Here is a 27087-nt window from a genome sequence, read left to right as displayed (position 1 = left end):
ATCAACAAGATGTGCATAAATATTAAAATAATTTTGAAGCTGGTATGTAAGTCATTTTATTTTAGGAAATACAGCAGGTATAAGTAAAGTTTTACTTTTACATCTGTAAAGATATCCAAGCAGGTAAAGCACTAAGCAGGTTCTCCCTCCGTTTGCTGGTTCAAAGCTACAACCTCAACTAACAAATTGAAAGCGGTTTTCCTTCCTGGGTACGGACCGTAAGTCAGTGCATTCCATCAGCACCGTGTTAAAAAATACTTGATTTCAAATCCTTTCAAAGACATATTTGTAGATGAAAAATTGGCACCTTAGTTGTGTTTCATTGCTGTCTTTGAGAAGGTGTTTGAGGTGGGGCACGCTCATACAAGCCAATTGCAGAAGACCATCAAATATTCACTTTTTAACTACCTCTAAAAGTGAAAACACAGATAAACTTACGGTCTCTTTCACAGGGCAATTTATGACTTTTTTTTACAAATTAAAAGTCTTGAAATGGTCTTCAAAATTTAAGACAGATGAAAAACCAAAATGGCTTCTGTACTTCGTTAATGTTGTGTATTTTACTGTCGTCTTGATGGCATTTATTTGTGCTAAAGGATAAGTCTGAGACAAGCATCAGTTAAGGTAATGGGATTGTAAAGCAATCACGTAATTAGTTATCTGACTTCAATCATTTTAAATAAAAATTTATAGCTACATATTGAAAAGCTGCTTCTAAAAGGGCAAATAAGCAGCAGTGTATGAAACGAGCAGGCAGCAAAAGGGATGGGAGTTCTTTTGGGAAGTAAAAAGATCTGATTTTCAGGCCTCTCGTAAGCCCCTTGGATAATCCCAGGCAGCAAAGATGGAGCATGAGGAGCGGTCAGAGGCCGAGAAGATTCGGGTTGTGGACAGCAGTTGCTGGGACTGGGTTTATTTTGTCCCAAGAAAATGGAAGGGGGAGAGAAGTCTTCCCGTGTGATCGCGGGTGAAGAGCTGCTCTGGAAGAGGGGCTGGACATGCGGACACCGCACGCATCGCCAATGTCATCATCATCTCCTCTACCTTAGGCATTCATGAAGGAAAAAAAAAAACCAAAATGTATCCTGCTTAGGAGGGAGCTATAAGTATGTTTTTACTGCTTTTTTGATGTTCCAACTTTATTAAAAAAACAAAACAAACAAACCAGAAGACAACTCAAGGGTAGGGGGATTGTGAGACGTTGGTTTCCAGTTGCGATAATAACTATATACAGAAATGTGCAATCTGCAGATGTGTTTGTACCATTGCAATATGCATGGTTTTTGTCTGATTTAGAAAATTATTCAAAATTATTCCATTTTCAATTATGCATTTTGAAACAGTCTATTTTTAGGATCTGACATCTTGGCTTTGCTGTTCTGGATTGCAGAATTCCCTGGTTTAGGTACCAAGAAAAGAGCATCCTTCTGGGACTTTCTGTATATTTACTTATTTCCCCCATTTAAACCCCAGAATTCTCCAGAAATATAAGGCATATTTATCCATCCATTAAATATTTCACTTAAATTCCGAGGTTTGGTCTTTAAATTTCCATTAATTTGCACTGTTTGGTCTATTGAGGTTTCCATTTGTCAAAATTGTTAGCTCTTGGGTATTAGTTACGCAAATATTGATGTGTAGCTTTGGCCTGTTAGCTATCAATTGAAATCAGAAAATCAATAGACTTAATAGCTCCTCATTACAGAGTTGATGCATTTGCAAGGTTGAGTCACGTATTGTCAGGGAACAATCAATTCAGTCAAAAACTATTACACCATCACCGCCAGAAACGGATTCATCGTGTTTTGGTGTGTGTATAGCTCACCTGAGCTTCCACGCTGGCTCTAGACACAAAATACCCCTCTTTTGGGGTCTCTTGTAGAGTTATTAAGTCAGAGGCGGGGGGGGACGACAGCTCTGGTGGGGGTAGCAGAGACTTGGCAAACTCGTGCCGTGCCGTCCCGTGGCAAGTCCTGGGGTGGTTTGCAGTGATTTATATAAACAGGTTCTTTTAGATAAAGACTCTGCTTTCTGGCTCCTAGCAGTAGTGAAAATTTCCTAAAGCTGTTAGCTGTGTTCTTTGTGTCTGTGATGCAAACCGAGAACCTAAAAACTGGCATGGAGCTCCCGTTACTTTAGAAGCAAATAAAGAAATCGATTTACGGCACAGCTCCCAGCCGGGGGGAAAGCCCCGGCTTCACAGCGTGAACCAAGGCAGAGGGAAGCAGGGCTATTCCTCAGTTTCCCAAAATATTCCAGTCATTTGCTTTTCATTCTCCAAGTGCATGGTTAGGCTTTCTTGGTTTTATACTTACAAAGGGAGCTGGAAAGCAATAAAGGTGCGCCTCTGATATTTCAGCCTTCCATGCGTGTAAGAGGATACATCTATTTTTTTTTCTCAAGAAAAGCATAGAGTATTTACATTTTTAGTTTAAAATTCTTTGTCAAGTAATTAATTAAACGTAGTTGAAGAATTTTGAGGTGGCTACAAAATCTAAATATATCTAGAAAATAACACCTAAAAATAACTATAGTACTTAGAGTGGTTTATGGAAACAAATTTTTTAGGTAGAGACTCTGCTTTTTGGCTTCTAGCAGTAATGGCCATGTCCTAGAGCTGTTAGCTGTGGTGCTCGTGTCGGTGATGCAAACCGAGGACCGAAAAACTGGAGCGGTGCTCCCATTGCACTAGAAGCAGATAAAGAAATAAAGAAATCGCTTTACCAGCTGGAAAATTATGAAATAATATAGACGCTTTTGTGGGTCGTAAGTTGTGAAAATGTGAAGCAAAGCTATTTCTAAGGTAGACGGCCTTTTAAATGCTGAGTGGATTTTTGGGGAGAGGGTTTCTTTTCCATTTCATACATCTTTATAATGGGCAAAACTTGTAATGTCGTCTTTTAATCTTAGTCTGCTCTTTCTCTTCCCAAAAGCCGTAGCTATTGTGTAGCTGCTGCTGCCCCAGCTTACCTGAGGGCCCGGGTTTGATCTGTCTGTACCACGATATCTGGGGATCGAGGCACGGTTAGCGAACTCTCGGATTTTGAAAACAGTTGCCTTGTGAACTAGAAATGAAGGGTGATGGTCTCCAAGTCCGTATTTTAAGGCTCCTGAAATAAGAAAAGGATAACCTGCTGGCGAGGGCTTTAGGAGACGCTGTGTGTCTGCGGGTGCGTGAGGCTCGCCCTGCCATCGGCCCGGCATCTCTGAGCGAGCGTTCCACCTGCTCGTTACTCCATTTAAAAAATTAACGATTATTTTAACTTAAATATGTGCATACCATATAACCTCTCATGTGCGCCTTGAACTCTACCGAAGGACTAATCGTTAGCGTCCAAACAGCTGCTTTCGCTCTCTCTCGGTGTCCATACAGCGGGATGGAAACGGATCCGAGGGATTTCTGCTCCGGTCCTGCGCTTGCCGTGGTGCGCCGTCTCCTGACGTTTGCGAGGCTTTCTGAAGAACTACCACGGAAAAATTATCCCTGTGTTGAAGGGATGCTTCTTAAAAGTCAGGTATCGCTAAAGAGCGCTTAGCTATTTTAGCCATTTAGTTACAAGGAAGACGCTTTGTAATTACCTTTGTAACTCTCTCTTATGAAATAGAGAGTTAAAAGGCGGGAATAGTCAAAGATATCAGTAAGGATACCATAACTGTAGCCTAATTTCACGTTAAAATGTACACTTAGAGGAGCAGTTGAATCCATCGCTCAATGTAAATGAGAAACGGCTCTACGGACTTTAATTCATTATTTGCAGTCAGAAGAGCCTTCTCTTTTTGATTTAGCTACAGTCCCACAGAAACATGTGCATTTCCTCTAAGTTCATGTGTAAGTCATCACACTGAATTTAAAAGGAATACCTACGTTCAAAGCGTCAGGCATCTAAATATTTGCTAGCGATTCATTTTATAAGTCTATATTGCGGTTCTCCAAAGTAGTTGCAAGAAAGTTGTGTCATTCATTTTATTTAAGTATTTTTCTTCACTGGAAAAAGATGGGTTATTAAAGTCAAAGCAGAAATCCAGACATTCAGTAAACATGTAGGATGAGTGAAATACAGACTAAATTAATGATATTTAAGATGACGTACATAATTATAACAGAAAGGTCAGGGTAGGTGGCAGCTTTCCCAAGTATATAGAGTGTCAGAAAAATCCCCAAAGTATGTATTTTAATTGAGTTATGTTTTCTTTCCTTCACGTTGAAGCATTAAGGTATTACCCCAGTCCTGGGCCTGTGTTCCTATAATTTAACATGGCAAAATTCCCAGATCTACATTTTGACAGTAAAACCACATCATGCATAGGCTCCTTCCAGCAATGAAATACCACTTTGTATTTGTCTCCAAATCATCAGTTTCTTTTTCGATTTAAACAAAAATATATTTAATATACGGGGAAAATAAATTTTACAAGAGTGAGGATGAATTGAACGCCATTTTTGAAATGCGAGAAATGTGTGAAAAATGAAAGAAGCCAACAGATGCGACAGAAACAAACGCAACTATACAGCAAAGGGCAAATCAACCGTAAATAGAGCGCACGGCGTGTCCCGAGGAGGCGGGTTGATTGTACAGCCGTGATGAGCCCTGTACAAAGAAGCAACGGGCTGAGCCACCTCCGTAGGTCTAACGCTTAGTCCTGTCCCGGGCTCCAGAACTGCAGGAGCTGGGTAGGTGGCCAGAGCCGGGGCTTCCCTGGACAAGGGCTGGGTAGGGACCAGCCACGGATGAAACCCCTCGCCGAAATAACCGACCGCGCGCCCTCCCTTTGAAGATTTATGCTCGTTAAAAACAAAACAAAAAATTGAATGGTACAGTCAGCCACTTAGGTTTTAGGTTTTCTTGGACTGAGTCTGGCTTAAAGTACTCGCGCCAACAGCAACAGAAAGCTGGAGGGACGCTTTACCCCGTCTCCATTGGTACCAAGGCCTTTTTCCATCGGGAAAGAGGCCTTCAGGGGCTCCGTGTACTGGGACGTGGGGAAAATTACTTCGCTACACATATTCCCCAGAGTCGGAATTTATTATAATTGTTTTCTCCAAGAACAATTGTAAGAAAGGGGTTTTTTTTCCCCTTTTTTTTTTTAGTCTTTGATTTGCCTCCAGCCCATCCCAGTTAGCCAGCATCCCTCCCCATGCCTCTCCAGTTACACTTAAATATAGCTCAGTGCTAATGAATGGTGCATGTGGGGTAAACGGACCCTGCTTCAGTACCCAGGCTGGCTGGCGGTACGTGGGGTTCGACTGGCTTCGTGATGTTGTCTGCCCTGTAAAAAGGGAGGACGCAAAGGAAAAAAAGATTGTTCGTGTCCCGGGAAGGCTCCGTCCTCGAAGTGGGTGAATGGGATTAGCTAAATTAGAGGTTTGGAGCAGAAGAATATTCTTAAAGAATATTCTGAAAAGAAAGGCTAACCAAATGTGAAATCCCTTCGTTCTCTCTTTTTATTTTGGCATCTCGTTTAGCGATGTACTCGTTAGCAGAGAGGTTGGAGCCTGTGCCTTATCTCCGTGGCCCTCTTCTGAGCTCTGTCGAGAAGAAAGCGCATTTGTGTGCATGCAAATGCACATGCACATTCATGCACACATACGCCAAAACGGCACCTCTGCATTAAAACACCTCGAATGCTTGGAAATTCAGGAAAAAACCAGAATCGAGCATTACGGCTGTTAAGTGCCTAATTGCAAATTTTCCACAGGGTCTCTGCCTCAGTCAGTGTTGTTTCATTTTGGACAGTCTGTAGTTAATAGGAAGTATTAATTATTTTGTATTCTCATTATTCAATATGCGGATCTGTACTTTATTTGACTGGAGCTATTCAAACCTCGTCTTAAAAGCAGCATTATGAATTTCTTCCCAGGCTGTTCTGGGGGCTCATCACTACAGGATCTGAACATGTCCCGAACATTAATGCTCTTATCCTCACAACAGCCCGGTGAGGTGAGTGAGTATTATTAATTCTGGATTTTTAAGAAGAGAGCAGGGACAGAAGTATAACAGGGTTTCAACTTTGGAGAACTTTAAAAGCAGAACTTTGTCTTCAGCAGACTTAATTTTGCATTTTGCGTACCCAAACCCAGCTCCCGTTTACTTCAGTTGCCGTACGTGATTTGTTCAGTACGTCAGCCTGGTCAGACCCCTGTATTTCCCGCAGAAAATGGGCAGGGTGGTTAATGGCCGTGCTGCGATTCTTCCCCTGAGATGGAGGAGAAGTCTGGTATCGGACGCAGTTCTTCAGGGCACATTAACTGCAATTAACTTTACCAGCTCTCCCTCCACCCCGATCTCCTTTGCCGTGCATTCTCCTGTCTGTGCAACACGCCTGTTCCCTCCTGGCTTTTTCATTCCCGCTTGCTATGGTTTCATCCCGACTTCAGGAGCTGCGGAGAGCTCCAGGGAAACAGACGCCTGGCTCTGTTAGACCGTCGTCTTCACCATCATCTGGAGCAGCAGCAGCATTTAAGATCAAGTCTGAGGTTTTTAAGCTTGTGGGTATGTGTTGGACATAACAAACCATGCAACTTTGTGTATATTAAGCCTATCTTTAGTCTTTTGGGGCTGAAAAATAAGAAATCTTGGTAAAACGGGAGCAAACGGGATCATTTCCAAGTATTACGATTTGACTATGTGAAGGTGGATTTTGACTAGGAGGGCAAAAGCAGTAACTGAATTTTTAGAAGTGAAGTTTGCCAATAATTGGCAAATCAATGCCGTCTCGCTGTATCTTCATAAACGGCTGGACCAGCTGGACCGAAACCTTCTGCAAGACACTACGCGTGGGGTAGATGCGAGCACAGAATGTTTTGGGTTAAACCCAAAACATTTCAGGTTTGACAAACTTGCAAGCAACTCAAAGCGGGACCTTATAGCAGGATGGGCTAGGCAGTCTTCGCTAAAAGTATTGTTACCAGCGCAACTTATAATCTCGATATAAAAAAAGAAGTCTTAAGCCATGGCCTAACAAGGTCATCGATATGGATTTAAGATAATCTTTTGCACGTGGGCTCTGCAAGAACTCTCAAAAACTTTGACTAATGTATTTTTGGTATCTCAAATTTTATTTTCTACCAAACTTGGGAGAAAAAATAGGAATGGTTTTGGCTAGAAAAACGTTTGGGATTGGGGCATCATCGTAGGCCAAGGTAACCAGCCTGGGCGGCAGGATTCCTGCTGCAGGAAGAGCCTGCCTTGCTGCCTCCCTTTGCGTTGGGTCGGGGTTGCTTTGTGGCTTGTGATTTTTTAAGAAGTGAGTCTCTGAAAACTCTTTCAGGATTTGTAGTGTTGCAAGCTCCACCGGAGGCAGATGGATAGACTGGGGATAAGGAGAGAGGCTAAATTGCAAAATACTGTCATTTGTTCGGCTGGCTGCTGTTTACACGCGACAGCCACATCCACATTCGCACCCGTACCTCTGCGCTACCTGCCCCAAAGTGAGAAGGTATGGCCAAAGAGCATCGTGTTGAAGGTTTTGCTGGATTATCGGTGGTTTGCTGCCCACGCCGTCGCGGGCAGCGTTTGTGCCAGCACCAGACTCTTCAGTGCTTTGCTGGCTGCCTGTGTCGTGAAGAAGCAAGTTAGAGCATCTCGGTGTGGAGCCCACGTCCGTGTTCACCAAAAAAAGGGATGAATTAAGGAGCCTGTGAAGCTGGGGGAGACTGTTCCTTTGGTTAAATTTAACAGAAATTGTATCCATTTGCTTAAACCACAATTCCTTGTGGGAGTCTTTTATTTTCTGTTAAAAAATGGGGTTTTGTTGATCTCGGTGGCCGTGCCGACATTGCACGTGTACTTACCGCATGTCAAACGGGTATTTATCTGCGAGACCGGAGTGAATCTATGGGAAAAGCAGGAGACTTAACTGAGAATTGTCTTGCTTATGCTGGCTAAGGCCTAGATGAAATGGGATTTTAAATACATGTATCATATTTTATTGGTGCTAGAGAGACGTTTAGCTGGTGTGAATGGCATTATTTCATGTACCAGCTGAAGGCCTGGCCCAGGAAAGAAGCGGAAAAATAAATAAAAACAAACAAACAACAATTTGTTAATCTACAGTTCATTTTTCCTTTAGCCACTTAAATTGTATTCAGTGTTTGAGGGCAACCAGAGGTGGTTGTAGCTCCTGTGCATTTCCCCTGATGTGTTACTGCGAATCAATATATGGACTGGAATAAAAGCATGGAAGTTATTGCTGTTGCCACCGAGCATCAGTGGCACCGTGTGTCAGCGTGCGATGCTGTGGAACCATTAAAACACACACATTAAATACCCTATCCTGGAAAGACTCTGCGGGTGATACCACATGCTATAACATGCAAAAAAAAAACCCCAATCACCGGGCACGTGCAATTGCCCATCTTCACTTGCAGCATCACTTTTTGAAGTATAAACAAAGAAAGGTCCGTGCGAAAGCCTGGGCACCCGCAGAGTCTCAGCCCTGCTGGCCTCCGTGCCTTACAGCGCGCCTCGTCCACCGCCCAAGGTCGGCTCCTAACCCTGTCTCCACCCTGGTCTATAACACGGCAATTTTTTTCTGTACAGCCAGCGTACAATAACGTTTTACTGTGGAAGGACTTTGGTTCTGGTGTTTCGGTACGGTCAGGTCGCTGTATATGGTGGGGTGCGGCTAGATACAGCAATACTTTTCTTTATCTGAACGTGTATAATAGATACGTGTATGGGTTTAACAGAGACAAATTGTTATATATTATACGTATATGTAATATATACACTCGTTAGTTTGTACATACAATATAGAGGTTATTTGGGATAAAGATATATAAAAGATAGAAGAACCCAGTAATTGCCTTTAAGATCAGAGCACAAAGCATTACCTTGGATTTTACAAGGCCAGCGAGCAACAAAAGAGCAGTAATTTATGAGCTCGGCGTAAAAGAATAGCATAATTGCATTAAAAATTAATGCTAATGAACACTAAAATGGGGAAGGTGGTTATGATGAAAGTTTGTATTCATCTTCCCTGGTTTGAATGATGGCTAGTGGCTTGATTAATGGCTTAATTTCTATCAATTAGCAGGGAAAAATCTCCTACGAGACAAGGGTAAATTGAGCATTGAATTACATATCTTGCTTTTGTGTGCTGAGAAAAAAGAGCGGCATATCTCTGATATTAGCCGCAGTGACAAATGCGGTGTGCCCTGCACCGGCTGCGCCGGCTCTCCCGACGGGCTGCTGGCGTGCGGTTCGGGGGTGGTGGGGGGCGGCCGGCAGACGGCCAGCCAGCTTGCCGGCCCCCGAGCCTGCGCCCTGCCTTCCCCGTCCACGGTTTCTTTTGCTCCCTCTATTAAGGGAAGGAAAATATCCAGCAATTTTAAGCGTATTAGGGCTGTTTCCTACCGCTTTATTAGCTGAGTTTGACTTTTTTCTTGGATATTTTCGAAACCGCCCTAAAACACCTCAAAATGGGAGTGAATGTAGGAAATAGCACACGTGTGAAGAGCGCAACGGTGAAGGTAACCTGCACGCAGGTTAAATGCATGGCTAGAGCAGCAATCCAAATGTTCTTAAATTGCTTAAATTAAACGTTCTTAAAGTCAGAACTCACTTGCTAAAGTTTCCCATCGTGTCTTCTGCTGGATTTTATACCCGATACTTCCACTCTTTTTAAAGCAAAAGCTGTTAGTGTCCAGACTTGTTTTAAAATACTGTGAAGGCTACGTTCTAATTAGAATGTATTAGAATAGCAAACTGTAAGGACTCTAGTACTCTCTCTCGTACTCTCTCTAGTAAGTACCGGAGTACTCACAACATGCTGTTTTAATACATTATAATTGTCGTACCAGAGTACTTACAACTAAGTTTGAAGAACAAAGTTTAACAATAAAAACTGTCTCCGGCCACAGTTGCTCATTTCGGAGCATGTTTTATTGTTTCTGTGACTTTGGCTGGAAAAGTTCTTTCTTTGGAAATCTCAGCAGCTAGGAAATAGTGTGGCCAAGTGTTGAAACGGCGCTTTGACACAGCTAAGGGGACGGGGAAACGTTAGCGGCATCCAGCAGTTGTTACCGTGCCTTAAAGTTGTTAGAGGGAAGAGGGAGTTTTGCAAGTAGTCCCAAACGCCCCCTCGGTGGTCGCCCCGGCAGGGATGCTCGGCTCGCAGCATCTTGGGGGCTCATCGTCCGCGATGTTCCGAACGGCTCAGACAAAGGCGGGGACGCGGCCGGCGTTGTGCGTGGCGGTGCCTCCCTCTAACGGCTGGCCCTGCGGAGGCCGGGCCGCTCGCCGGGCTGCGGGAAGGCAGGGGTGAGGTGGCCTTCACCCGGGGGGCTCCCACCGCCTCCGAGGGTTTCACCTGACCCAGGCCGGGCAGCGGGAGAAGGGACTTGGGGTGAGGGGGGAACACCGCCTTAACACAAAAGCTGGAGGGAGGAGTTCATTTCTTGGCTGAATGGCTCTGGTTTTCTGTAAAATAATTATACGGGGCTGGCTGGTGCAGGAGGTCTCGCCTTTGAGGTCGCCAGCCCCGGGACGGCTGCTGAGGGCACCGGCGAGGTCCTCCACCCAGCTCTGCCGTGACCCCGGCGTCCTCGGACGTCGGCGCTCGGACACGGGGAAAGGTGTTAGGACTTGAGGTCGCGCTCTGCAGATACCCGCGGGCTGCGGTCCGTGCGTCTGTGGCGGGGGACAAGCCCCGTTAGCCGTTGCTCATTGTCTCCTGCGCAGAGAAGAGACCGGGGGGGGGGGGGGGCAGACCACCCCCCAAAACCAGAGTGACAAGTTGTGTAAGTGCAGAGGTGACAAAAATGAAGTGAATCCCACCCATCCTGCTGGATTTTCCCTCCTCCTCCTCCTGCTTTCCTTTTGTTTAATAAAAATATTCTTCTCTGTAGAAGCCATATGTCTCAAAGCCATGCAGGTTTTTTGCCTCTTCTGCTGCAAATTGTCTAGATGACAACTTCATTTGTCTTTTTTAACAGGTCAGTAAAAATAGGAAGCAATTAAAAAGCACCGGGCATGAGAAAAACCACAGTTCTGTTGAAAAAACCTACAGTTCTATAATGCAGTCGTTACTGTATAAAAATTATACAGTATCCCCTAAGCTAATCCTAAATAAAATGGGATGGAGGGGAAAATATTGTCCTCCTCAGCCGGTTTATTTAGTCTGGTATCTATTTGTGTTTTCTTCTTTTAATCCCCAACTCATAAACAAAAGAGCAGAAAAAATAGCAACTTTTGTCTGTAAGTATTTCAAAACATATTACTTAAAATGTATTATATTTAGAATGGGTCAGTTAAATTAACCAGCTATATCCCTTTAAATATAATTAGTAAAATACAGAGAGACATATATTCTGAGGAATATTTTAGGTTTATTATGTCATTGCTTTGATTCTTAAGTTAGACCCGCTTGAAAGAAAACTCTTTAGGTAAAGGCATGGGTTTATTTTCATGGTCAGGATTATAGATTAGCAATGAATCCAGTAAGCATTACAAATTTACGCCTAAAGATTATACAAGAAATATTTTCAATAGATTTTTATTTGATTTAAAACAGTTTAATGGGTCATTCACAAGATATTATTAGTCATTTAATGCTTCTGTTTCAACGCTTGTTAAATTCTTAGCGGGCTTCATCAGCAGTTTTGTCTTTAGAAATAAGGAAAGAAGTGGGAATATTTGACGCAGAGCTTGCAGGCAAGTTACTTTTTCTTTTATCTGATTCTCTGGTGTTTCTAATTATTGCGTGTGGGAAATTTTTGGTTTGCATCTAAAGGATTAATGCACATTTTATTTCTCAAGTGACATCTCAAATTATTGCTAATACAGGCTAACTCAATATGAAAATAGCAGCTATAAAAGATGTGTGTGTGTGTGTGTATGGGAAGATGTCAACAGATGTAAATATAGATGGGGAGTGTACAATATCGAACCATCTCTGAAGGACAGCCTTCCCGGTTAAATCCTCCGTGCCCGGGGTAACCGGGGCAAAAATCCTTCCATCACTATAAAATTACGTTAACCAAACGTTCCCCCGGTAGAATCCGTTTTGCGGGAAGGGGCACAAATGGCGATGTGTCTAAACCCGGCGCTGCGCCGGGGGGTGCGGGGGGTTTGTGGGGCCGGCCCCGCGCCCGGCACCCCACGGCTCCCCGCGGGGGTCCCCTCCCGCCACGGCTGGGTGTCGGCGGGGAAGGGCTGGTGACAGGAACGGTAATCGTCACTGCTGCTAGGATCGCCTTTTCATAAAAAACGGCCTCAACGAGCCCTAATACAAGATTTAGGTTATTTTTTTCACCGTAACGCGGTAAAAAGACTTGCTGGGCAGTGAGTTAGTATTGATTTTTTTTTTTTGTCTGTAGCCTCTTAGCTTTCTGACTCCATTATTTTTGATTTTACTATGAAATACATATCCTTTCTACTGACATCTGACAAACAACATATGGAAGTCGTTTTATCTACCAATAATGTGTTTGTCAAAAAAATCATACGCTAATGGGTTATGCTTCCTCCAGTCCATTTTCCCCAAGTTAATGTCACTGATGTAATTCTAAACATTTAGTGATTTTTGCCCCCTTAATAATTTGTCATTCCCATAGGTTTGTATAAGAGTCACGTAAGATACTATAACAGGCTGGGAACTGACTGTAGCTTTTGTGAAATATGAGGTGAGCAACTGATTTTAAATCTACGTTCACCTGCCGTTCTCTGGTACCTGGTTTTAATACTGCGACTACCGGGTACACTTACCATTCCTTTATTTACCTGCAGACCAGATGTACCCCAGAGCTTGATGAATTATGATTCCCTCTCCCTAGCAGCGCATTAGTATATTCGTTTTGCTACTTCCTATGGGATCCTTGGGAATCTTTTTTAAAAAAGAAGACGTTAGCAGCAAGGCAACAGAACTTTTAAACACAAGCTTAAATGTAAGCAAGTGATTTTTTCCTTCTAAATTCAAACGAATCAGGCTTAAAGACGTACTCATGCACTTTGCTGTAGTGCAGCTCTTGTCCTAAGCCTTGCCAAAGCTGAAGCTTTACTGAGCCTTCCACAAAAACCTTCCAGGGGCGTGCGGCTGGCCCTGCGAGGAACCAGTGCATCTCTGCCCGTGTCCCTCCCGGCTCTCACCCTCTCTCCAGCCGAGGACAGCCGGCACCTCTGCGATCCAGACAGCCTTTCTCCCCCAGGGGGTTTTGCATGCTGCTCCCGCCGTGTTTCCCGCAGTGCTGCACCCAATGTGCTCGGCTTCGGTGAAGTTATTAAAACATCAGGTGCGAGTTCACTGCCTGAAGCAGTCAGTGCTGCCAGCTGTTATCCAGGCTCCGCAATTGGTGCATTTGGCTTTCTGCACGTTCAACATATGCAGAAACAGTTAGCATGTTCCTGATTTTTCTGTTCATCATATCCATACAGACTAAACAATATTCCCAAATAATTTTTAAGCAGCAAGGCAGGTTCTTGTTTGCTGCTTGAAAGTTACATCTCTTCCCATCTTCTGTCTGCCTTACCTGTTTTATAAATGCTGCTCACAGCAAAAACTGTCCACAACTCTCTGATACAGTGCCTCGACCCTTTCAGGCTGGCCCCGACGTACTGTGTATAAGGCAAATGGTTTTCATAAGTAAATAAGATGGAGACAAATTGGTTAAAATTGTAAACGAAAGCATACAGTTAGCAGAATGAACTCAAGATTTGCTTGTCACTGCAGTTAGATGTAGAAGCAGGTAAGGAAGGTTAACTGAGCTGTGAATCTGAAGAAGCAGAAAATGAAGCAGACAGTAAAGCAAATACTTTTGTGTCAGATGTACCGTAATGAATAAGCCATACTACCCAGGGCTGACAATAAAAGTTTTGCGGTACAACCTGTTGATAAAAAATGAGGTTGTTAATTTAGTGTGGGCATCTCCGTTCCAGAAATATTTCTGAGCTGCTATTAGTTTATTTGCTCATCTGAAGCTCCACCTACTTGTCATTAATAACTCAAGTGAGTTTTCAGTGGTTAGTCATTGCAGAAGGATGTAAGTTACATTTATTTTTTTCTTGTGCAAAAGAGAAAGCATTTTGCAGAGTATGTGTATATCTACGTGGATTTGGATTTAGAATTTTGTATACAGAGAAAGAATTTGGTACATCTGACTTTCTGAATAATTCTGCAAGCTTTTGTGGTCTGCAAGCACTTTTCCTGATTTTAAATATACTTTGGTTTCTTTAGAACAAGAAATGTAACCTTTTATACATACATATGTATATACTACAAATATATAATTACAGTTGCTCTTTTATGTACATTTGTGGTTTATATAGGGTTTAAAGTATTCTTGTGTATACATGAACTTTTGGCTCAAACTTCACGGTTATCCTAAGTTGCCTTTTCCTCATCTTTTTGGCAATCTTCTTTTTTACTTTGTCGCTCGAGACCATGATTCTGTGACTCATGAGCTCCCCTCCTCAGTACCAGATCACCCAGCCAGCCAGAACTGACCTGCAGAGGCACGGGCAGACACAGTTGCAGTTCCTTTCAAGCCGTCTAGAGAGAGAGTTTATATTGACGGAACACTGTGAACTGGTGGTGCAGGTATACCTGCTCTGACATCAAGCCTAGCAGCGCAAAACCTTTTAAAAACAAATTGGAATTAGAAGAGAGTTTGTACCGGATCAGCCTGTGCATGACGTTGCTGCCGCGTGATAAGTCTGAGTTTCAGAGACAGTGTCCTGTTTGGCTGGACTGCGGCACAAGCGTGAGCTTTCACCTTACAAGGGAGCTGATTTAATCACTTGACGTTTGGCGAAAGGAGTAACGCCAGGCTGCACAAGAGGCACGGGCAGAGAGAAGTCGGACCATGCCTTTGGCGACTTAGATCAACGTAGCTGTAATAGGAAACTTCACTGTCGTCCATCGGTAGTTTGATTTTTTAAAAGAAGCATGTCTTGCATTATGAATGCTCTTCGTTTCCCACCAGTCTAATCTCTCCAGAAGATGGTCTGGTTGAGCAGTGAAAGAACCAGCAAAGCCTACCTGACAGCACCCCAGTTACACGTTTAGCGTAGCTCATACCAAGGTTGGCAGGAGCTGCTCTTCTTCACCGTAATGTCACTGGGAGCTGCATTCGCTTCGTCAAAATAAAATCGCAACCCGGGATTCAAAAATATCTTGTGAAATACACGTGCGCTCTAAGACCTCACAGTACGATAAAGAAGCAGTTTTGCTCATTTGATTAAACAACTGCAATTTTGTCACCTACCAATCGTATGAGCACACAATATTTAGTGTGTATGTTAGGAATCTTTTATTACCAGATTCTAAGATTTTTTTTGTCAAATTCACCTAACGATGTAACTCTTAATGCCAAACTAATCGCATAGCTTGTCATGAAGGGAACACAGATGATGGCACATCTCTCTGGACATCCGCAGCTGAAGCCAAATTCACCTCCGTACAAGCAGAAGTCATTTTACTGCGACATACAGACGGTACTCCTCCGAGTTGTCTGCACTGTCCCCGAATCTCTAACTTCTCCAGGAGATCCTCTTGCCAGAAATCTAGCAGTTATCCTGCGAGGACACCTCTAGCAAATTCTTAAGTTAGCATCTTGAATGATATCATACATTGAAAAATAACGGCCAACTCACTGTTGTTATTTTTACTAAAGGAGAGAGTTTTTCTTTGTAACAGAGTATTTTGGGCTGCATTGCAAGGGTTTTTTTCAGGTACGTACTGTTGTGAAATATATTCAAGGCATTGCTTAGACAGGGCATTTATCATAGGCTTACACTAATGTATACTGACATTACACCTTCTCTTTGTAGACCAAGCCACCCTAGTAGAGCAAGTGAAACGAGTAAAAGAAATTGAAGCTATTGAAAGTGACTCCTTTGTTCCACAGACATTCAGATCAAGTAAAGAAGTCAAAAAGGTAAGTTTTCAATATCCTTTCTCAGTGCATAATCCTTTCAAAGTCAGGTGGAAGCTGAGCTATTAATAGAGTTTCCATCCATGAAAGAGCATCAATGTGGACAATCCTAAATCCCACCAGCAACTCTCCTATCTTCTTGGTGTGGAGTTCGAGGAAGAATACATTTAAATGTGTAAGAATTTCAATGACATCAACTGTTTTGACAGTATATTCTACCTATGCTGAGCAACTCTGATTTTTAAAAATTCTTTTAAAATCATATAAAACCATGAAGATTGTTTTTAGGAAAAGCAGAAGAGTTAAAATCCAAAAGTAATCAGACATTTACATTGTAATTAAAGGTAGACATCAGTATTTTTAATTCTGCTTAACTGAAGCCAGACTTTAAGATCATATTTACTCCCTGAAATAATATGGCATTGTTTTCAGACAGCTTTCCAAACACCTCATGTGAGACATCCAGGTTTCAGAATTTTACCTGCATTTTGGCTGCCAGGTCTTCTAGGGAACTCGGATGCTTTTGTCTTTGGAAGTAGGCAAGCAAAGGCTGGTTCAGTTTTTCTGTCTAACAGTGAGGTGTTTTGAATTATCACTGTTTGTTTCCCCCAGAACATGCATTTTCTTGCCTTTTCAGAAGTCTCCGAGAAGTTCATGCAGCTTCTTCAGAAAGCAATCCAAAAACCCAATGCTACGGTTCTGCAAGCTCTCTCCTTGCCGTTGGCAATACCTTTTTTTTCACTTCATGTGTTTAGTCTGGACGTTAGTCCATGTGCAGTGTGCTCCTGCTAAGCACGCTGAGAAGTATTTGCATGAGGATCCTTTCATGGGCACGTGTTGCAATGGGAAGAAAGCTGAATGCTCGGTTAAGATACTGCCACGTTTGGGAGTTTGAGGATAAAATACTCAGATGTGTTTCTTTCTTTTTAGTCAATAGAGCCTACTGAACTGCAGTACGAACCTGTAACTATCGGAGCGGGAACTGTTGATGCATCTGCTCCTGAAAAAGAACCACCACCTGCCAATATCCCTACTGCCATCAAATATCAAGATGATAATTCTTTAGCACATCCAAATGTAAGTGTGTCAATATTCACTTTATCTTTAGGACAAGGCGGCCCATTGAATGAGAGCAGGTTCACGTGACCTAACGACCATTTTGCTGTGCTGCTCATCAAATAGTCTGTGGTCTGAAGACCATTAACTAATGGGCCACTCATTGGCTCAGAACGGATCACGCTCCTTGCATCATCCAACAGAGAATAATTACAAAAGAAGTTGTTCACCAGTGATGTAGGTTTGGAGTTACAAACAAATTTTATAACAAAGTAGCACGCTAATTTAATGCACGGGAATTTAAGATCCTGTTCATATAAAAATTTCTGTTTGATAAAAATTCAGGAAAAATTGCTTTGCTTTTTGTAGTGGGAAACCCGGTGGAAGACTCAGAACTTGCCCACCTTGCCAAATCGTGAAGCTTTAAATACATGACAAACTTAAGATAATTTAAAATCATTGTGGCTAAACTTATGCAAATTCCTTTGTGGGCACTTGTAATTGGAAACGGGAGTACTTACAGTAAAGTTTTTTTAAGAATTAGCAAGTTAAAAATGACTTGCAGTAAATAAACTAATGCAAGTTCTGTATAATGAACATTGCTAACAAAGATCGAGACCCGTACAATATGACAAACGTGCTGTTTCAGGAGGAGACTGAAATTGGAATGTCCTAGCTTTCCAACTAGCAAAGTCTCTACCTTTACTAATGTATTTATATCACCTTTGCATTTTAACACCCCTATGCAGCTGGGCTTTTTCTTTGGGCACTGAAATAGTCGATACATATTTCAACAGATTATAACAGATAAAGAGAAAGTTAATGAGTTGTGCCTACTTTTCTTCCTCTCCCCCTTGTCTCTCAGCTGTTTATCGAGAAGGCAGAAGCAGAAGAGAAGTGGTTTCAGAGGCTGATTGCTCTTCGGCAAGAAAGGCTGATGGGCAGTCCGGTGGCCTGAGCGAACCGCTGTGACCATCGCATACCAGTTCTCCACGAATGCTAAGAAATACTACCATTAAATTGTTTTATTTTTCTCTTTTGAGGGGATTTTAATACTCAATATGAGCTGTACAGAGAATAAATATTTCATCTGAATAAACAAGAATGTTCTATCCTCCGTTTTTCTCCCGAACTCATTGCTGGGTGACTTGTATCGCTGAGCCTACCCACTGTAGATGTGAAGGCTGTCAGAGCAGTGTAATTTTCTTTTTTTTTTTTGTACTGAATTCCTCTGGGGTGCAAAAAACCTGACAGCCCAAGGAGACGTAATTTTATACCTCCCAATCAAAAAAATATATATAACCATGTAGCAGTTTCAAGATAAATGAAAAACTAAGACTGTCAAGGTTCAGATTTACCAGCGCTCAGACAGTAGGAGTACGAGCGATACCACCCTGGGCCATTACATCTTCTGCAGCTGGAGGAGGATTCCGGGCAAATGATATTGCTGTTATCTTTTCTTCCTTCCGTTCTGCGTTGCGGTAGCAGCTTTTGAATCCCAAACATCTGTGGACAGTCTCCTTGCTGAGGGGCTCTTCTAAATTGATGCGTTCATCCGCCTGCTCCAGCCTTAGCCTGTTTCTTCACTTCTGGTGGGCTTGAGTGGAAAGAAATGTTTTACATTTCCTTGAACATCTACCCACTACCGTTAGCATCTGGGAATAGATGTAAGGAAAAAATGATGTTATCCTTTTAAACAAATTTGTAAAGTTTTCAGCAGGTTTCAAGAAATATTATTTTCTGAGCCATTTTAAGCGCATTAAAATGTTCGATAATCTGGAAAAGACAGCTTTCTGTGAACTCTTAATGGGAAATAATATAAATATTATTGTGTGTAATGATACAGACCTTTGTCAAACAAGACTAATGGCATACCTATTCCTGTATTTCAGTCTATGAAGCTTCTGTTTGTCCAGGTTTGACTTTAAAATAATAAAAGAATAGTCCTATTGGAACATATCAAATTTATCCCGAGTATACTTAGAAAAAAAAATCTGTCCATCATCCAACTAAATGCTAGAGATCGACCAAATAAAATACAAAAGTATTTCTGCTGAGGTATCTAGCAAAGCTGTGAGAAAAATTATTAAATAAGTAGAAGACTAAAATAAGACCCTCACCTCTGGACATACCTCATTGGAAATTACCGGCGTTGGCTTTCCCTTGTGAATGAAGAAATGCATTTAGTGTTACTTCTCCTTGTTCTCAGATCTGTGGTGAAAAAAAAAAAAGGAGGATTATTCTGGAAATATACTTTGGTTGTCTTACTTTTTTTAGATCACTGATGTAAAAGGAAAATGTATTAAATTTGCATTCTAACACATTTTTACTTTTTCTTTATGAACAGTGTTAGTTTTACTTGGCCCTGCATTAAAATGGCTATCTGTGTTTCAAGGCTACCTTGTCTGCAACAAAAAGTGGAAAAAAAATTGTTTCCCTTGTTTCATTTCAGCGTTTTCAAATGGTAAATATTTGTCATTGTTCTGTCTTCTAATCTCCTTCTGTGTTTCTTTCATAGTAAATAAAAACTATTTGATCTCCATGTAAGGTACAGATGTAAATTCCTCTTTTTCATTATGTTGGATAATTTTGGTATTTTTATTGGATGCAAAATGATTCCTTTTATGTAATTCGCAACCCTATAGGATATTAAAAAATTCTACAAACTGGTCTGTTGTAAGTAAATAAGACTTTGTGGTAAAAATAGGGTGTACCTACTATTGCTTATCAATCAATAATTGAATTTGTCCAGCAAGTCCATGCTGGAGGAGAATTGTGAGCAAGATCTGGAAAGAAAATGGAAGTAGCACTTAGATAATCTGAATTGAATAGAAATATGTACTGAAATACGCCAAACATAATTTGAAACATGGAGCAAACCATTATAAAGTTGATTTTTATAGTTCCAGTTGCAGATTAGTGATCAGAATAACTGTGCTGGTTTTGGCTGGGATAGAGTTAATTTTCTTCACAGCAGCTAGTATGGGGCTGTGTTTTGGATTTGTGCTGAAAACAGCGTTGATAACCCAGGGAGGTTTCAGTTGTTGCTGAGCAGTGCTGACACACAGTCAAGGCCTTTGCTGCTCCTCACCCCACCCCACCAGCAAGCAGGCTGGGGGGCACAAGAAGCTGGGAGGGGGCACAGCCGGGACAGCTGACCCCAACTGCCCAAAGGGACATTCCACACCATACGCCGTCATGCTCAGCACAGAAAGCTGGGGAAGAAGAAGGAAGGGGGGACGTTGGGAGTGATGGCGTTTGTCTTCCCAAGTCACCGTTACGTGTGATGGAGCCCTGCTTTCCTGGAGATGGCTGAACTCCTGCCTGCCCATGGGAAGGGGTGAATCAATTCCTGCTTTGCTTTGCTTGCGTGCACGGCTTTTGCTTTCCCTATTAAACTGTCTTTATCTCAGCCCACGAGTTTTCTCACTTTTGCCCTTCCCATTCTCTCCCCCATCCCACCGGGGGGGAGTGAGCGAGCGGCTGGGGGGGCTCAGTTGCCAGCTGGGGTTAAACCACGACAGTCCTTGATTGGTGTCAGCACTACTCAGCAACAACTAAAACATCAGTGTGTTACCAGCATTATTCTCATACTAAATCCAAAACACAGCACTATACCAGCTACTAGAAAGAAAATTAATAAATACTCAGAACCATGTAATTTTCATGAAATACGTAACTTGTTTATTGCCCCAGTGTCTGTCTGCGTGGAGACAGTTCATTTAAGAAGAGGGTTTTTTTGGGTTTAGGCCCTCTATTCTGTTGCCCTATCTCAATTCCTACTTTGAACATTCATTATGCATACTTGAAGTTTATGAAGTTATTGGTGTTGGGAGATGAAGGAATTGTCAGGATGGAGGTTTTGCCTAGATACCATCTGTTACAAATTAGAAAATGTACTATCCTTCTTGTTACAAACCTGCAAGTTCATGCAATACAGATTTCTAAAGATGCCTAAAGCAAGTCAGTGATGCTCAGGTGTGTGTCCTGGAGGTGAGAGCTCACGTGGAGCTGACTAGCGACCTTAGCAATGCCAGATGTTATGTCTTGCAAGTGAGTTTTAATCTTACTGTGGATCCCTCGCTGGGTACGGCTAAGCTGAATATTCAAAAAACTGATCATCGAGATGTGAGTGGCCTTTTGCAAGGTTCAGTTGCAGGGAGGCTCTGTGCTTTCCGAAGCTGAGCTCTACTGAAAAGGCGCTGGATCAGTGCTCTGCCTTGCTGAGGACCTGCCGTCGCTGATTCCACAGCTTAAACCTTCAGCAAAAATAGACGCTGTTCCACTGCGTTTGCTCCTGTAGAGTAAAATAAAGGTTGTATAAGGCCAGTCGTAGGGTTGTAAGTGTAAATGTTTAGAATACAGCACTCTTGATTCAGGTTGTGTAAACTACTTTGCTTTTACTTGAATAGCATCCTGTGATAAATTATTCATTTTCCTGTCAAAGGTAGGCAGCTATTTGAGTATCAGAAATGAAATACAGAAGAAGGCAGCAACATCAGAAATAAACTTCACTCTGTAACCAGCTATACACGACTAAGGAGAATTTTGACAAACTTACTGCTTAAAATTATTTTACAAGACTTGGACATATTATAAATGGCTTGTATCCAAATACACGTGCACTCCACCATTCCACGCGTGGGGCCTTTTTGCTTGGGGGAAAGATAGCATGTGTTACCTAATCAGCCTGATACAAATTTAATTAACTATGTCGTAACATGGATGTGAAACCCATATCAATGTGTACAAATTAATTGCCACTAACCTAGAAAAATGCACTGCTGACTCTCAACCCACGCTTCTCCTGATCCAAAAAAGTGACACCTTTCGACATTAATCCTACTTTCTTAGTTTCTTTGCTTCTAAGGTCTTCTGATGTTCTCACATTTAGCATTTAGGACTCTTGCCTACGGAAAGTTTATTTTTTTGTTGTATTTTCCACTTTGCTCCATGTTCCTGGTGAAAGGGAATGGATTCCTGATTAAGAAAGGGAAAGAAACAGCTGTTTGTTAGTTATCCAACTAAAACATAGGACTTTTAGCTGTGTTTTGCAGTCTGTAGAGACAGCAGTGACATGGTTTTGTCATTCAGGACTTGTGACAGGGTGTCTCTGAAACAATCAGCTCTAACACAAAGTTCCTCCTAATGCCAAACTACCTTAAATCTGACTCAGACAAATGGTGTGTAGGAGTGAAAAGAGAATGCTGTAACTTGAGCCATTCAGACTTCTGGTAGTCAGCAAAGACCTCTACCCCTAGAAATTACATTAGCAAACTCATTTCACTTAGCCTGCTGAACAGCCACCGTCAATTAAAATCAAACCAGGCTGATTTTGATTTGATAACTTTTAGGTAAAATGTTCACTAGCCCGTTCTGATTTCTTGAGTCATCCAGCATCTCCACAACTATTTTTTATTATGATAATTGCTTGAAAAGGAACTGTGTTCAGTTTTTAAATTATTGTTACAACATTTTAGAAGGATTTTTGCTACTAAAATAATGGTATCTAAGAAAACACTGCCAGCCAGGAGATCAAATTTTGCTACTTCTGCTTCAGTCGCTCTGATGTGAGCAGGACTGGATGATCCCGAAGGCCATTTTTCCGTCAGTAACCCAAAACCAACCTTCTCAATGATTACGGTTTTCCATTTGTCAAGTTACAAGAAGGAAGTTATTTTTAGTGGATATCCTTGAACTCTAGAAACCTGTTTCAGCAGAGATCAGCTTGAACCTATGACTTAATCCACATATGACACAGGGCTGTGGTAAGTCTTCAGCTTGCAGCAGTAATAAAAAGCAATGCTAGAAGTATTATTATTCCAGAATTTAAAAAATTCACCATTTGTAATTTTGACTTAGTGCAGCATTGCCTAATTTCTTTTTTCCTGACTCTTCCCTCCCCTCCTTGTCTCCCTCCTTTGCTAAGACCTAGGAAAAAAGAGTAGCAGTGGCTGGGCCGGATTATGTGACGCTGTGGAGCAAGACTTAGACACTGAGTCACTCTGGAATTGCCACTCCAGGGTGAGATGTGACACGATATGTCTACTCTTTCTGGAAGGAAGCAGGAGTTGAAGCTCAGCCCAGAGAGGGGAGGAGGGAGCTCAGTGCTAACACTACTGCTGAGGTGTGCTTCGCTTCCAGCTGGGCTCCCCCCCATCAAGGTGTGCGCCTCGTGAGCTGGAAATGGTTATGCCATGATTTAAACTCAGGTGAAAATGAAAATGGCTACCTGGCTATTGTTTTGCTTCTTCAGAAATACAGTATAGACTGGAGCTGCATGGTTGCAGGGATAGTAATGATATGAGAAGCCATCCAGCCCTTGGGCATCATTTTTGAACGCCCTATTTTGAAAAGGCTGTAGTTTAAAAGGTGTCGTCTCTGCTGAGCTGCCACGGTAAAAATCTCATTCCCACTAGATGTCTCTGCCGTCCCAGAGCAGTTGTCACACTGAACATCAGCGGCTGTCTAGAAAGGCCATAGAAATGAGATGCACATAGTCTGAATTTGTCTTTTTACTGCCTAAACAGAGCTGGAGTTAGGGTAACGAGACAGAGCAGTTTGTCTCACAGTTTTCTGCTGCCTTACAATCTACATCTGTTCCAATAAAAAATACCGCTCGAAAAGGTAAGCTCCAAATATTTACTGTCTATGTGGTGCAGTCCCTGGGAGAGTTTATAGGAAGGAAAAGTGGACTCTTCCCCGCCCTCATCAGCAAAATCAGCTGCCCAAGGCCATGCTGGCCCTTGCTCACCAGCACAGCCGGTTTCTGGAGCTGGCCCGCCAGGGATGATGGGAAGGACGGGCACCTTCCTCTGGACGCTGCAGGTCTCCACGCTTCTGGAGGCAGCAGCTGGATTTCCATGTTACAGTTCTGAAAGGAAGACATAAACAAAGCTCATTAATTATTATTAATGGAAACTAAATACAGCTAACATTTGTAAAAATGTCAAATTGCATTTTTGATACCTTTTCAGTGAATTTCAGGTATTTTTTTTATAAATTATTGTCGTCTTATTTCAGTATTCATACAAGTTACAGAGCTGGGCGACTATGTGAATGGAATATATATTTAAATAAAATATGAATGTAAATGTTATTACACATCTTCCTCTAGTTGGTTGCAGTAGAACGATGCTTTTATCTGACATTTACGAACAATTTATAACAAACTGCCTTTGCAAAAGACTCTGCACTGGACCGATGTTACAGATGGAATGTAATCAGCTTTGTAACAACACTGTCAAAAGGCCACTTCCACCAAAAATACGCTTAAGCCTCTGGAAATTGCACTGCATCTTTAAGGCTACCTGTAAAAGAACTTAACTGTAAGAAGTATGGATACCTCATTTATGCCAATACATTTTAAATTTAAATAGTAACTGCTGATCCTTACAGAACTGACTGGGGATTGAGCACTGATTGTCTGAGTCCTCTCAAATTACCTTCAACCTTGCTTCTGACATTGCTCGGCAGTACATGGAAATACAGAGCGCAGAACTGAGCAGAGCCCCCGAGTGCTCTGCTACCATCTTTTTTCCAAAATAGTTCAGGAAAAGGACCTATTTTTAATATACTGTGCTGGTTCTCAATAGTTAGATAAACAGAGTTAAACATTTTCCTATGCTTTTGGAAGTTAGGGGCTGCAACAAATGCAATTAAAAAGTAATTGTCTAATAAGAGCTGGGATTTTTTTTCTTTAGGTGAACAGTGAAAACTCTTCTTGACAATTAATTCTTGCCTTACCTGTGAAACTAGTCATATACTGTGATCATTTCTGAGCTGTATAAACATGATTTGTGATAACTTGTGCATTTAATAGACTTGGTTTTGACAGGACTAATTTAAATATGGCTTTAATAATGTCCGCTCAACTAGCAAGATTCATTTTTAGTTTTAGAGACAAACAGCCTAAGGCAGGCAAGACCTTTCAAATTAGTTCAATTACTTGAACAAGCACAGTACTGTCCGAACCGTGGTCACAAATTTTAAAGAGTGGAGAAATTTGGCTTCACCTGGTGCAAACCACCTGAAGCAGGAAAGCTTGTTTTTTAGTTTCCTATGGAAATTGGTTCTTGCAGGCACTGGGTAAATCAAGCAGCTCTTGCTGCCTAGCTGATTTATAGCCCTGGGGGTGTGTTGCTATACATTTTGCATTTTTCTTTGTCTGCTTTTACAGCTTGAGGCCGTGGCCAAATTCTGAGCTCGATTTTTTCACCATTAACCTGATAAAGATTTTGCCCCAGCAATACATTTGCTGCATTTACTCCCTGTGCCAGCAGTTTGTTATCATTTCTGGTTGTAAGAGAAATGCCCCCTAACATGCAGCCCGGTAGAACAGGGTCTCTTCTCTTGGTGCACAGGTTTGTAGAGGAGTCTGTCACCTCCTGCAGGTCTTGCTGTTAGCCAGATGCCCTGCTGAAGGAAGCATCAAAGCAAGTGCCAAGTGGCTTTGCTCCAATCATCAGAAAAAAACCCAAACCTCGTGGATGCCATGGTGCTGAGACTAGAGTACGATTGTTTTTCTCTCCTTTCCAGTACCAGAGAGAAGAGAAGTTGCCAGGATTTAAGAAATAAGTATGTCATCTCACGGAAGACTGTTCAGCTTCTTCAACGTGTATTTTTTTGGTCATTTGGCCATTGGGAATGGCAAAATGAGATAGCTGCAAATTACTGAGTAACTCAGGAACAAAACTCCCTCTGCTCCCTAATACTTTAACGTGTGCTGCCAAAGTTTTTATAAATCAATAGTTACTGTACCTGATGGCAACGGAGCCCATTTAAACAAATATTATTTTTGGATCAAATCCTGGAATCAATGATGAACGCTCCCACTGGGGCCAGGTCTTGACTGCTTTATTGTTATGTTGGGGTTTTTTTAAGAAGGAGAATATGAGTATTTATATGCCTCAGTTTTCACCCTGCTAAACAAAAACAAGAACAGAAGACAGAGGGAAAAGTCACAAAATTAGGGCTGATTAAAAGAAATGCTGTTTCACTTGATGGAGAATTAAACTCCGGAATTCATTGCTACAAGATGTAATTAAAGCCAAAAACTTAGAAACTCTCAAATGGATTATTGCTTTTATAGATGATTTGAAAAGTAACATCCGAATACTTTAAGAAAGAAACAAAAGCTTATCCTGCAGGTCTTGGAAATGAGTTTGTATTACAATGGTGCGGCAGGCCAAGGGCAGGCTGTGTCGCACACAGCTCTTGGGCACTTTCTAGCAGTTTCTTACGAAACATCTAGCCCGGGTAACTTGTAAATAAGACACTGGACACCACGCAGACTTACCAGGTAATCCAATCTGGCAATTCCTACATGTATTCCTACATGTATATTCCTGCTTGTATTGGTATTTGTAAACAGCTATTAAATAAATAAATGATATAAAATATTGATTTTTAAAAGGAAACCAATCTCTCACGTTTCGGGGAATCTAACAGAATATACTTCACCAATTCTTTCAGCTGCCTCAAAGAAACACAAAAAAAATCTCACTCTCTTACTGTGCTGAAGCCTTACAGATATTGAAGACTTCAAATATACTTGACGCAACATGAGAATCTCTCTTGCAGCCTAAATGATATTTGTTGCCCTGACAACAGCACACAAGCATTATTTATTAGTTCATACATTATTGATAATCCTCTAATTTGTGTGTGATGGGAGGAAGTTGGTCTGTGAGTAAGTTATAAATGGAAGGTTATCAACAACTTGTAGAAGTCGGTGACTATTCTATATATAGCTAGGCTCAGAGCACGCTCTGCCGATGACACAAAACATGTTTCTTACCCACCGGTGGTGCGAGTCCAGGGTTAGGAATCTCCTGCAGCCATGAGTTTCTACTGCAGTTTACGTATAATAGTCAATTTTTAAAAAATCAACTTCAAAGACAGAACAGGAGCTTTTAAGGATATTTCTTAATTATATACAGAGCCCACAGAGAGTCTCAGAGTGAACACAGAAGTGTTTTCTATCACAAACTCTTGAGTGGGAAAATGGAAAATTTTGGAGTAACAGTAACAAGACAAAAATCTCTTCCTATAAAAAGCAGGAATTAACCTCCCCAGTTTGCATCTCACATAAAATACGGTTCAACTTATCTACTTAACGCTGACAATATGCTTCTGAAGAGGTATTTTATATTTAATCA

At 41.8% G+C, this 27087-nt stretch overlaps 1 protein-coding gene across 1 annotated transcript in view; it reads left to right on the top strand.

Moving 5' to 3' along the window:
• The window catches only part of RSRC1 (arginine and serine rich coiled-coil 1), a 180430-nt gene extending 160893 nt beyond the window's left edge, over window positions 1–19537 (top strand). Inside the window, exons 9-11 of the mRNA XM_072868510.1 lie at window positions 15768–15874; window positions 16802–16948; window positions 17793–19537. Coding sequence (XP_072724611.1) covers window positions 15768–15874; window positions 16802–16948; window positions 17793–17885 — 347 coding nt within the window. The 3' untranslated portion in view covers window positions 17886–19537. The remainder of the gene's footprint in view (window positions 1–15767; window positions 15875–16801; window positions 16949–17792) is intronic.
• The last annotated feature ends 7550 nt before the right edge of the window (window positions 19538–27087 follow it).

Source organism: Ciconia boyciana, chromosome 7 (assembly GCF_034638445.1).
Source record: "Ciconia boyciana chromosome 7, ASM3463844v1, whole genome shotgun sequence".
In the NCBI taxonomy this organism is placed as follows: Eukaryota; Metazoa; Chordata; class Aves; order Ciconiiformes; family Ciconiidae; genus Ciconia; species Ciconia boyciana.
Note: the sequence above shows the minus strand (reverse complement) of the source record. Positions and strands in the feature narration are given on the sequence as shown.